The sequence below is a fragment of the Prunus dulcis genome, chromosome 1, assembly GCF_902201215.1.
Source record: "Prunus dulcis chromosome 1, ALMONDv2, whole genome shotgun sequence".
Classification (NCBI taxonomy): domain Eukaryota; kingdom Viridiplantae; phylum Streptophyta; class Magnoliopsida; order Rosales; family Rosaceae; genus Prunus; species Prunus dulcis.
Genome location: NC_047650.1, coordinates 1,725,476 through 1,739,205, shown reverse-complemented (window position 1 = coordinate 1,739,205; position 13,730 = coordinate 1,725,476). Strand labels below are relative to the sequence as shown.

At 34.7% G+C, this 13,730-nt stretch overlaps 1 protein-coding gene across 1 annotated transcript; it reads right to left on the bottom strand.

Annotated features, from left to right (window-relative positions):
• Positions 1-10,231: 10,231 nt before the first annotated feature.
• On the bottom strand, positions 10,232-13,368 carry LOC117614657 (F-box protein CPR1-like). Its single transcript, XM_034343540.1, has 5 exons — positions 13,349-13,368; positions 13,177-13,233; positions 12,395-12,503; positions 12,164-12,318; positions 10,232-11,327 (listed from the first exon to the last, which is right to left on the bottom strand). Exons 1-5 carry the CDS (start codon positions 13,366-13,368, stop codon positions 10,232-10,234), a joined length of 1,437 nt encoding a protein of 478 aa, XP_034199431.1.
• Between the last annotated feature and the right edge of the window lie 362 nt (positions 13,369-13,730).

Here is a 13,730-nt window from a genome sequence, read left to right as displayed (position 1 = left end):
CGGAATTCATCTAGAGAGGCTTAATTGATTTTCGATTGTGAAAAACGTGTGACATTATACTTTCGTATTGAGTATTTCGAACTTGAGTAATAGAACACGTATCGATCGCTTGTACAAACGTCTGCTTGAATTTTCTGATAAACATTACGGCCAAAATTAATTTAAAGGTTATTCGCAGCAATGGTCCCTCAACTCTACCTGTAGTTATACTTTGGTCACTCAATTCAATTATTAATTGCAGAGGTCACTCAAGTAGGTGTTTTGTTGCACCATTAGTCATTCCGTCAAACTCTGTTAAATTTTCTTTCAAAAGTGAGAGTAAATTCGGAAATTCATCCACAATCCTCCCCTTCCTCCACAACCCTCCATTGCCCAACCCCATCCTTGCAAACACCAAAAAATTCGAAGCCGCACAGCAACAAGAAGTGGGAAGATCTCCTTGATGTGAAAAGGCTCACACCAACAAAGGAGCTTGGACCAAAGAAGAAGACGATCGTGATATCAGTCTCTGCATTCTCAAGCATCCTCACAACTTCAGTGAACTGCTCTTGTATTTCTTGGACGCTTTTGATTTTGTATATGAGTTGTCGTTTACACAATTACATTTCGTTGGGTACTAATGATGCTTGGCACAGAGGTTCACCAGTAGAATTGGTTGTAGATTACAATTGAGTATAATATGGGTTTCGATTCAAAATACCGTTTATTACTGTTGTGTATCAAGGGGTAATCGGATCCTTTATGTATACAGTGGTGGAGATGGTGAAATTGAGAACTTGGCTACTTTGTGCTTGGAAAAGACGACTCCTTTTCATAGGTTGTATTTTGAGACTGTGGGTAAAAGGACTTATGGGTTCCTAATTGAAGATGGGTATATTTATTTCACAATTGTTGATGAGTTGGGAAACCCTAGTGTTCTTCAGTCTCTAGAGCATTTGAGAGACGAATTCAAGAAGGTAGCTAGGAAAGGTTCCAGGGGAAATTTTTTGGTGTTCGCAAGGATTGGGTTGCGGCAATGGAGGGTTGTGGAGGAAGGGGAGGATTGTGGATGAATTTTTGAATTTATCCTCACTTTGGACAAAAAATTTAACAGAGTTGATGGAAGGACTAATGATGCAACAAAACACCTACTTAAGTGACCTATGCAACTAATAATTGAATTGAGTGATCAAACTGTAACTACGGGTATAATTGAGGAACCATTACTGCGAATAACCCTTAATTTAAATGAGATCCAATGCAATTTCACAACTTACTTTTGTTACCCTATACAAACATAAATTTGGCCATTTTATGTCGACGAATCAATCTCTTTGACTAGTCCAACTCCAAGAAATGATCGTGATGCAAAAGACAACGAAGAAACAATAATGACCTAAAATTATATTGGTCTAGACATGCATGAATTCCACTCATCAGTATTGGCAAATCTTACCATTTTATATTTTAGTGTCCCCGTGAGTGAGTGACCAATGAAGGGTTAAACGAGTTGGACCGTTAGGTTGATCGAGCTATGTTTGAATTGAAAACAATGATGGACAAATTGGTTTATTAGCAGTAAAAAAATAAAGTTAAATCCAGATTTACAGTGAGGGTACGACTCTTATATTGTACGCATGTCTGGTCAATTCTCATCAGAGTTAATAATGAGAACACACAAAGTTATAATTTTGTGTACAAAATTTTGGGTACATTTCGAAACTGAGAAGTGATCGTATTAAAAGCAGAAGGGGACAAAGCTAAAATCAGTATGTCAAACCATATGAACCAATGAAGAATAGGCCAGTATTTTTCATGCTCAAGATATGCTCTTCCAACATGTCTTCCTCTTCTGGGCAATCACTTCTCTCCACGTACGTACTTCTGCTTCGTGCTACATATTTTGTGGCTTTTAGGTCAAATACAAAGCATTATTATCTATATATATAAAGCAAAAGGCAGAGAATGGTGAAACATTCAAAATACCAAAAAATGCCCTTGGTTAATTCAAATATTAAGAATTAAAATTATTAATTAAATGAGGATAATATAGTAAATTCACACTTTTCATATTAAAAAAATTAAAATTAAAAGAAAAATCAGATAATGAATCCTATTTTTATGGAACACAACTACCCATTATCTTTTTTAATTCTAAAATAAATTTAAATTTTTTTTAAAAAAAAGCCTCTCGCAGGCGCGGAAGCGCGTGCAAAGAGGCTAGTATACAGAATGCATATTCCTGAACGCAATGCTTGGGTTAAACCAACTCAAACGGCATGTATATTCCTGAAATATCGTATTTTAGCTGTACATTCTTAGCCAGTATGTTATACGACAATTTCCAAAGCTGTAAAATTGTTGCCCCAACATTTAATACCAAAATTCTTGTGCAAGTAACCAAGTGCCAAAGTTTCAAAAACCTGCAGCCTCCTCAGCATCTCCTTTCTCCAAAGTCCAAACATCAAATGAGGAGGCCTGTGTGCTTTGCTTCATGCATATCAAAGTTTCCCAATTGTCAAAAACTGCAAGCAACTTTTTCTTCTTTTGTGCTTTAGATGATGAAAAATTATACTCTTTAAAGAATTGGAGAAACAAAATTATGTCCCTAAGATTATTAGCAATTCATCACTAAACTAAACCCGCCCTTTGGGTTTAATTAATTAATTTTCTGTGTTATGACTTTAATGAGGCAAGACTATTGATGTCACTTTAGTGAACTTCTTTTGATGATGGCCAAATGCAATAATGGAATTTCTTTTCTTGAGACTCATTATTCTCTCTTTAAAAAGCTTTTGGGAACATGGGCTTGTTATTAGCTTTTGGGGACTCAAGTGCTTTTAATTTACAATTAAGTGTATTTTGGACTTAATCAGAAAAAGCAACAGATTAATTAAAGAAGTTCTTTTTTTTGGTGACATGCTTTAAAATTTGCATTAGTACTTAGGAGGGCCCCTACCTTCATAATTTGAAAGGAGTATTTTCTTCTTTAAACTTATGCAAGGATAAGCCTCATCACAAAGTTGATTTTCGTACCTCTTATATGGCCGAAAGAATTCACTGTATGTTGAAGCTAGATGTCCGTTACTATTTGTGCTTCTTTTTTCTTTCGCAAATATTCGACTTCTTTTGGCTATTTGGGTTTTTTTTTGGGGGCCATTTAGGTGTTTTTGAATCAAATTTTTTGTTTTATAAATTTTTTGGGGGGTTTAATGGACTCAAATATTTTAATAAATAATAAATAAATTGAATTCAACATCCATCTATTTCCATATTCAAGAAAGAAAGCTAAATAATTCCATGATTAAGTAAGAAATAGAAAATTTAAGATAAGTTTCAAACTAAGTTATGCAACTAAAATCAAGTAACGCAATGTCCCAAGAGGCGTTGTATTATGAGGAACAAATAATAAAAATATAATTGACTGTAAAAATAAATAAAAGTACCACTCAAAATGCTCCGGTATTATTATTATTAAAAAGGATAAACTTAAAAAAGAAAAGAAAAGAAAAGAAAAGCCAAGGGTTGATGAAGATTCATTGCAATCATACCCGTCGACATCCAAAGAAAAGCCAAGGGATAATCTTCTTAGTGCCAGTTTGGCATTACTTATTTGTAGTGATAACTGATTTTTTAAAAATTTTAGGAAGCACATCCCGTTTGGTAAACTATGAGAAAATCACTTATTGTTAAAAATTGTTGTGAGATAAATCTATAAGGGAAAGCAGCTAATGAGGTGCTTTCATTTTCTAATTATGCAGGAATCAGTTTCAAAGAGGTGCTGGGTTTAATGATTTTGCGACAATCATTTTCTGATTATGTGGGAATTAGTACCAACAACACTTTTAACAAAAAGTTTACCAAACGCCAAACTGCTTTCTCTCACAGCTGATTTCTCTCACAGCAAATCTGACAGCGATTATTTTCACAGCACAACAATGCCAAACTGGTCCTTAGTATATATTTCCCCCCGCACAAATGGAAGTATTCATTGCAATCATACCCGTCGACATCCCAAGATTGAGATTGAAATTGAACATATAGTTTAGATTTTAATTATAAAGTATTTTGCAAATATTAATATGCGGATTGAGTAATGTATATATATAATTTTTCGATGGAGAGTGGGGAAAATATGTGGGTGGAGTTTTATTTTTAGTTTTTATTTTAGTACAAGTGATAGTCTAAATTACAGGTAGAGGTGTCAAACGGGCCATGCCGGGCCCGTCCATTTATGAAAATCATCAATCCTGGCCCAAGCCCACGGCCCAAGCCCATATGGATTCGGGCCGTGCTCGTGTCGGGCCACTAAACGGGCTGAGATAGGACCATGCCAAATTTGACTTATGTAATGCTTCTTCTTCTTTTTCTTTTTTTTTGGGTAATATTTTTTGCAACTTCATTTACATCTTTTTTACAATTATGTATATACTAACAAGATTTATGTGCTCGTCATGGGCCACTAAATGGGCCAAGTTGGGCCCACGTCAAATTTGAATTATTATTTTATTTATTTATTTTTTGCATTATTTTTTGCAACTTCATTTAAATCTTTTTTACAATTATGTACATACTAACAAGATTTATTATTTGTTGAAAAAAGTGGCCAATAAATTTCTTTAAAGTATATTTAAATAGAAAATGAGTAGATTATTGTTTGAATTTTAAAAATAACTTGAAAAACAAAATTATTATATATAAAGAAAACATTAAATTTTAATATACATTATTAGAGAAAAGAAATATACTTGAAGTTAAGATATAAATGCAATATTATTATGTATTATTTTTTTATAAAATAAATATAATTTAATAAATGGGCTTTTAACGGGCAGGCACATTGGGCCTAATTACCTTTGGGCCGTGCCTTGCCGGGCCTTACTTAATTGGCCGTGCTCGTATTTTCTCATATGAAACCCCATGGAAGGACGTTTCACACACAATTAAAATGTCATAGAGTTTTGAACCTAAAATCTATAATTTACAAGTTAAGGCTCTTTTTCACCAGGTTAGAACCCGTTGACGTGAATAAAGCATTTTAAGTTTGATAAATAATAGCACTTTATAAAGGCGCTTCTATGGTTTCCCTAATATACCATGCCAATTTATTTAAACTATTTCAAGAAGTATAGCAAACAAAATCAAAATGACTAAAACTGTCAGAAAAATCTTTTATAAGCAAAACCATAATAAAAGATTTCTGTAGTTGTAGCTTGAATCTAATTTAAGGTAGCTCTCTCTATCATAATAAAGACAAAATTAAGCCACCTAATTATTTATTTATTTTATAATTATGGCAAGAAGTAACGACAAAAAATTGAACAATTAGGAGCAAATAAATAAGCTTGAGAAAAGTTTTATTTGATACAATTGGAATTAAAGAATTTTGGAAATTTGCTCCTAATTGTTTCTGATAAAAGAAAATAAAGTTGGATATGATCTGACTTAATTAGTGGCAATGCCGATAAATAAATTTTTGGTGCTTGCGTCACTTTCCAATTTCCATTTAGACATGACAGTTGAAGAAGAAGGTATCAATGAGTGGTTTATGAAGTGGGCCTCTCTGTGTTTATGTTTTGGTGGTAGATGAGAGGTCTAAGTCCTTCTGCAGAACCCTACAATAATGCAACTACTAAACTACTGATATAGATATATGCAAATCTGGGTTTTGGAAAACCTAGTAGTATCACAAACTTGGCCATGTTTTCTTCCAAGCTTTTGAATTAAATTGAAAGGTTTAGATGGAACAATCATATTAGGTACGAAATAGCAAATTCCAACTTGAATACAAAGAGGCGGACATACAAAGTAACTCAGATGTTGAATTTATTTCCATTTTGAAATAAAATTAATTTAAGATTAAATAGGATCATATGCTACATCACAATGTTTCTTTAATATCACCGGGTGTCATTTTCTGTTGTATTTAAGATTTAGATTTTCTAACAATTTGCCATTAAGTATGAAGAGGTAAATAATGGGGCATGCATTTTAAAAACCTAAATTAATATTATATCATGAAAATTGGACATTATCGTTTTCTAAGATTGAAACTTTGGTGAACACAAAATAATTAGATTCATTTTTGTCAAGCGCTATATCTCAAAAAAGTTGATTTAGCAAATGACAGCAAAGCGGGAATGACCAAAACATGAATTATATAAGACATGATATATCTAATCCGCCATTTTCTTGTATCGATCATGATATCATGCTTGTGCTTCATGTACACGGTTTTGGATTTGTTTGCTGAGGTTTTGTTATCTATATAGGTGACTTTCAAGACTCTCTTTGTGACGTCGTACTGCTAACTAGTTAATGGCACTCAAACTTGACCCATTCCTCTAACCCACTTTCATGTTCAATTATGGGATCATGATTTATTAAACCATAGCTATGTTAAATAATGGTATGTTGTCAAGACTCGATGACCACTCATATCAACCATCTACCTCGATGATGATTTAAATTAATAGTTTGATAACATAACAACATGTTAAATGACTCGATGAAAAATTATGTGCGGCATTTAGATTTTCATTTTTGAAAAAAAAACAAAAAACAAAAAACTCTGGCGTGTTTGATTGCATCTCGATTTTGATTTTTCTGTGTTAGATGTATTATCATAAATACATATTGTTATAATTTGAGTGAATTCAATATACATCAACATGCCACGTAACGTATCACATACACACAATAATTTCTCATATCTAACAAGAGTAGATCTATGATGATTTAGCAAGTTAATTTGTTACAACTGGAAATCTGCAGAGTGACAAATTAAGAAAGGAGAAAGGCAGGGGCAGAGGACAATATTTTAGCCATTTAACGAAAGATTACGTCTCAGTTTTCCTACTAAAAGTTGGATCTATGCAATACCAATTGCATTATTCGAACCCAACACAGCAGATGAGGGGAGAGAGAGAGACAGAGAGAGAGAGAGAGAGATGGGGTGTCATGATCAACAATATTATAATACCAACATTGGTGACCATCATGCAGAAGCTACCTACTAAAAAAACCCCATCTACTATTTAACCACTTAAAAGTAGTACTAAATAGACTGCATATGTCACTCACATGTACTACATTAGTGTTACTGCTCTATCTTTCTCCAAAGGACCATATCTGTTGGCCTACCAAACCTCCTATTCCCTATTAAACTAGTCACATCTAAACATCTTTATTTAGCTAGCTAATCATAATTATTTAGGGCTATTTTTTATTTAATAAAGAAGAGATTCTCAAAAGTGAATCATATATTAAATATACATAGTTTTATTTGACGACATATTGAATAGAATTGATAGAAATATGATGGGGGATATATTAGCTAGTTATGTATAATTCATCGGGAAAATTGGCTAAAAAATTCTTGGACGGATAAATTATTGATGGCATATTTTATAGCAAACAATACATGCTAGATTTATAATGAAATGCATTACTTTGCATACTCATAATTTTAGTATTCTTTAGTCGTAGGTGATTGTATAATGATGATTCATGTAAGTCTTACAATGTATCAACGATTGATAGCTACTTATGAACACAACTATCTTCAGCATCGTCATCATTTCATATATTGGATGGGATGATCCCATTACAATTCAAATGAAAGAACTTAATCCATGGATCAATACCATTAGCGAGAAGATTACCCGAGAACAATCTACACCATCCTAAACCTTGACCTCATTTAATTATGAGAGAGAAGAAATATTAATGTGATGCAATACACATGTCTAGGATAAGGTCCTTTGCCTGACTTTGTCAACAGATCGGACGCCGTAGAACCTCCTTAGTTATCATCCCCGATGAGAAGGCACATACATCATCTTAATCTACAAGTCATAAAATATGTTAGCCTTGTTTGTTTGTATCAATTACAACAAAGTTGGTACCTCACGAATTAAAATTGTTTTAGCTTTTTTAAATTAATTTGACAGATGATGATTGATGAGGACATAAAGGTGCTCGGGTAAGGAAAGCTATAGATGATATGATGGCTTTGTCTTTGTCCACCCAACACCAGAACCCATCTGCTTGGACTATTTGGGGTTATATTCTTTAGCTGGGGCCTCCTTTTTTTTTTCCCTTCTTTTTGCTCTTTCTTTCCGTTTCTTTTTTCTGGGTAAAAGCCGACCTGAGCAAATGCCCTGATATTGTTTATTTTATTTTATTATATTTTTATAATTATGATGAGGTTTAGGTTACTATTTTACAATAATTGCATAATTAACTGCTTCATGATGGTGTTTAGCTTATGGGTTGATTCGTTGAAGCGGTCCAGACTCATAAAGATAATGGGGGGTATGTGGGTTTGATACAGTAGGGCCCATCTGTGATGATGCCAAGATATCATCAAGTGTTAAATCCACCACACATTTTCTTAATATGTTTCTATTCCACAAACATTGTTTTCCTTTTTCTTCTAATTTTGTGTTTAACGAGGATCTCCAACTCACATTGGTAGTGATAGCCCATTTTGTCCAATAGTTTATGCCAACTTTATATAAATTGACCCAGAAGACTTTGATAGGACCAACGTATATAATATCACTAATCGTTTGATGAGAGAGATAAACACATATGGTTATTCTTCCGTTCTATTTAAGTTTTTCCAACCATTATATTTGGTGGCAAAAGCCTTATCAAAAATTTAAAATTAAAAAAAATAGTGAAAGGTCTGCATAATGTAGCAGGTATTATATGGGCTTTCAAGTCGCCTCAAAATAAGCAACTGGGCATCAAAAATGGACCCATATGAAGTTGGATTGTGATAGTTCGAGCCCACCTTGTAGCTTGCACTTGGGAGAAAGCTGAAGGCAAACTACTGTATGATTATGTCATTGACTCATTGTCCTGTGTCTCCTTTTCTATTGAAGTACAGTATCAAGTGGGGAAATCAAAGTTTACTCGACAGATTGATTTGAAAAATTCAACAAATACAAGAGGAAAAAGAAGAAACAAGAAGGAGAGGACAAAAATGGTGCCCATGTTGCTGCCTCTAAGTGCAAATGGAAAAGTGTTAAAAGCGCTAAGTAGGGTTGTTAGAGATTTTCGTCCTGATCTTAGGCCTGCAACACCCCATATTCCTTGTTCTCCAAAAGCTCTTTCATATTTTGATTATTGTATGCTGATTATATATAACTTTCCTCTCACAACATGTACGTGATTCACTGGTCGCACTGTTATGATGTGGATTTCACTCTCACAGGGATGTTGTGAGAGAAAAATGATATATATAACAGGCACATATAAAAATTCATACATAGTAGAAGGTAACCAAAAAAGCACAATTACTGACCGTTGATAACTTTTTTCCCTTTGACTTTTGAGGCATAATGTTAAGTAAGTTGAGAGATGATGTGGTTGGGTGGGTTTCAGTAACATTAGCCTTTATCTTTTTAATGCACCTCAAGTGATTTGGACAAATTGGACTTGTAGGAATTTTATTTGTATGTTTCCCTTTAATGAATATGTAGGCTAAATCTGGGTATGACTCTAAAAGTGGGTTTCCAAAGGGATACAACTTACATTTACACCCAATGCTTGATCATTCAACCAGAATTGTTTCTGTGGCAGGGAAACAATTCTGGTTGTATTTTCACCCCAAAAGGCTACTGCAATGTGAGTGCCTGCCTAATGTCATTGGGCCCATAGCCCCATACTTAGAACTGACTCCTGCAAAACTAGCTTGCAAGGAAAGCAAGCCGAATAAAAGAACTCTCATTCCAATTGATTTGGCCCAATAATAGATGTCACCTTCCTACTAGTATTCTTAATCCATATTAATTATAGGAGTTTTTGGAAAATCCAAAGCAGAGGGAAATTTTTTAAAGAAGCTAAAATAGACAAAATTGCCTTTATTTGTTTTTGAATTTCCTAATGAATCTTTTACATTTGCATGTCTTTGATTTGAAAGTTGAGAGATTTTTTTTTGTCTTTTTTGAAAAAGCTTTGGACAAATATATTCATCAATAATATGAGTTAAAAACAGTCTGCAGACTAACAAACAAACTAACGTTGTTACAATAAACAGAAAAATAATGACTACAGAGATTCATAAGCCTAGTAGTCTAAGGGATTCCTTAGTAAATTCACATTGTTGCGCCAGTGAACTACTTTTCTCCCTAATTCTGATCATCATCCCTTTTTTTTTTTGGGCGTTGATTACAGATCGAGAAACCGTTCACTGCTTGAAGTTTTCCTCTTCTCAGAGGTAGAGGGGACTTGCTGCTGGCCTCTAAACAATAACAGGATCGCCATCAAGAAGACAAAGGCTCCCCCAGCAAATGGTTGGTTTGAATAGACCGGGCAGCCCACTAATTTCAACTTGTTTGAAACTCTTTTTCTCTAAATCATACCAAACAAGACTATCGGACTTGAAATTTTTGCTCATCTTCAAAAGAACCGTTTTGCCATTCTTTGAAAACACCAAAGGTTTGTAGGTCTGAAACTCCAGAGTATAATAAAGCATGTCAATAGAATAAAGCAGGCTCCAAGATTCTGTCACTCCATATTCCTTCATAATCCAAGCCTCACATCGATTCATGAAACGATTAACACAAAAACATAGATAGTCTCCCAAGACATCCAATTCCAGCATAGAAGTTTCAATTTCATCAATCCTATCCATTGGGATGGGAAACTCCTGATATTTCTCACTGGCAAGATCAAGGGTTACGCCTACGATCATGTACTGATGTTCATGGTGAAACTTTTTCCACATAAGCCAACTTAGAGCGCCTTTTGAAAACACCATGCTATATGACTCTAACGAAAAACCACTGCAAGGCATGTTCTGGATCCTTTTCCATGAGTTGGCTTTTAGGCTATAAACACTGACTTCATACTCATTAGCAGGCTTCCTAATAATCCCCACTATTTTATAGTCGTCATTGGTTGAATCGTACCCGAATCCATATATATTCAACATCTCTGATTTTAGGGATGGCTGTGCACGCGGTTCATGTGTTCTAGTGGGAATTTTCTTCAGCTTTTGAATTGACGGGTTCCACAAAGCAATATAAGACATATCCTCATCGATAGAGTTGCGTATGCAAACCAGACCATTGGCATGGCCCACTGTCACAGTAGTTTCCCTTACTGGGTCTTTTGACGGAATCGAAAACCTGACTACCGTGGCTGTCCCGAGCTTCTCATCGTTGTCAAAAGGCAACGAAAAGAAATATGAGGGAGTAGTGTGGAGTAAAATGGTGCCAGTAGAGTTGGTTTTGATGGAGCGTTCGAGATGCAGTTTGATGAAGTCTTGGTTGTGGATGAAAGCATACGAAGCTTTGGAAACACATCCGTATCGGATAAAATCCTTCAGCTGGAGCCTTAAAGGATGTTCCAGATTAGCTCCCGTGGGATGTTTAACATGGTTGGGTTTAGGGGTTTAAGATTAGGGTTTAGAGGTTTAAGATTAGGGTTTAGAGTATAGGGGTTATTATTGTTCTCTTGGACGTAGGTTTTTTTAAATATATTTTTGGGACAAACGATAGCAGAGCTAGGATAATCGTCAATTGTTTTACGAGGAGTGCTATTTATAGGGTTTATTGTCCTAGTAAACCTAGGAAACCTAGTTAACCGAGTAAACCTAGGAAACAAACTTACTGTAATAATAAAGAGAAAAATAATAATCATTATAAAGATTAATGGCTTTTTATCACAAAACGTCCCTAACCTTTGCGAAACTATCACATTGTATCCTTAAAGTTTTTTTGTATCACTCATGGTCCCTAACGTTAATATGGGTGCTCTTAAATAGTTTTTCTGTCAAAAAAACTGTTAAATCCAAGGATATAATCGTTAAATCAATTCAAAATTATAATATATACATATAACCAGGGAAATACAAAAAAATAGAAAATTTGGAACATCCGTCGCAATTGGCCAAGCCCAAGGCATATATATAAGTCTGAAGTTGATCTGGAAATTTGACTTTTAGTGAGGAAAAATCTGAAGAGCACCTTCGCAGAAAATGTTTAGTCACGAAAAATCTGATGAACATCCGTCGCTAAAAACTTTTGGTGACGAAAAGCTTCAAAATTCTGGGCAAAACAACAACTGAGTTTTTTGGGTTTTAGGTCCTTTTTTCAACTTCAAATCGTCAGATTGCGAAGATACCTCCCCAGTTAGTATAGCTTCTCTTGAATATATGAATTACTAGCACCTAGTGGATTCAACATATATGTAATCAAGAATGGTAATGACCCCAGTAACAAAAGCTTGATCCATGTCTGGGGTCACCACAACATGGTAGAGATCCTTGCTTGCCATCAACTCCTTCTTCACCCCTATCCGTGTTTCATGGTGATCAATAAACAACTCCAAACATTCAGAATTTCAATAGAAACAAACAATGAAACTTTTTATATATTCTTTCATGAATAGGAATTATTACCTGTGACATTGTGTTGCCTCTTGAATCGACAATCCTACAATCTTTATCAGGAAAATATCCCTTGATGTCAAAGTCCCAGTCTTTGTTTTGCCTAGCCTTGGTGGAGATTCTGATTGCATGAGTTCTTGCCAAACAGGAGTTTGGCTCTTTCAAACAGAAAATCAATTATATATATTTTATAATTTTGGATTGATTTGACGATTATATATCTGGATTTAACAGTTTTTTTGACAGATAAACTATTTAAGAGCACCCATATTAACGTTAGGGACCATGAGTGATACAAAAAAACTTTAAGGATGCAATATGATAATTTCGCAAACGTCAAGGACGTTTTGTGAAAAAATGCCAAGATTAATAATAAGCCTAGTAGACTAAAGGAGCATTAGCTCACATACTCATAAGCAAATTCACCATTGTCGCCCTAATTCCGATAAAAGGAACGCTAGCAACCTTCTCTTTTTGTTTTGACTACCAGATTGAGAAAGTCTTCAATGTTTGAAATTTTCCTCTTCTTATAGGAAGAGGGGACTTGCTTCTTCATCTCAGCTGAAACAGTCAGCTTAATGTATTCTTGCATAGAAACTTATATATTTTCACCTCAAAGGCAACTTCAATTTGAGTGCCTAATGTCATTAGGCACATAGCTGACGCAGCACAAGCAACAAAGGTTTCAAGCGAAACCTTGAGTAACAAGAAATCTGGATTCCACCAGTAATTAAGAGGAATTCTCTTGGGATAATTTTATTAAAATCTGAGATAATTAGAAACGTCAGACAAACCTGTCTAAATACACAACTCTCAACCCTTGAACTGCTAGGGGAGTTGTTACATTAAAACTGAAAAACAGAATTAATTCGGAGACTTAACTACGTAACTACGAAACTGAAAAACAGAATTTATTCGGAGAATTAACTACGAAACTTTGAATGCAGTTTTAGAAGGCCAAACGACCTCAGAATGCCAAAATCCATCGTACATCACAACATAATGGTGAGTTTGACTCGTGGCGTCGTTCCCTTTCCGAAATGGTATTTTGCGTCCTAATCGGAGCTCGGACAACAAATCTGCAAATTTCCGCTACGTCCTTTTTCTAGCTCAACTGCGATAAAATCTGCCATCTGTTCTACATCAATCCCCTCCACCTCCGAAGAACTCGACCCCGAGTTAAGATCTGGATAAAGGACCTCATCTTCACGGAACTCATATAAATCTGCAACATTAAAAATATTGAAAATTCCCATGGAATCCGGTAACTCAATAACATAGGCATTATCATTGATCCGTTTGAGCACTTTGTAAGGACCATATTTTTTTGGTTTAAGCTTGCTATATG

Excerpts from the sequence above, each read along its gene's own strand:
- LOC117614657 (XM_034343540.1), bottom strand. The coding sequence starts at position 13,368 with ATGGATTTTGGCATTCTGAG. Across the intron at positions 13,234-13,348 it reads ATGGATTTTGGCATTCTGAG|TTTTAATGTAACAACTCCCC; the intron begins GTCGTTTGGCCT and ends TCTGTTTTTCAG. Across the intron at positions 11,328-12,163 it reads ATATATGTTGAATCCACTAG|GCTCCAGCTGAAGGATTTTA; the intron begins GTGCTAGTAATT and ends ACATCCTTTAAG.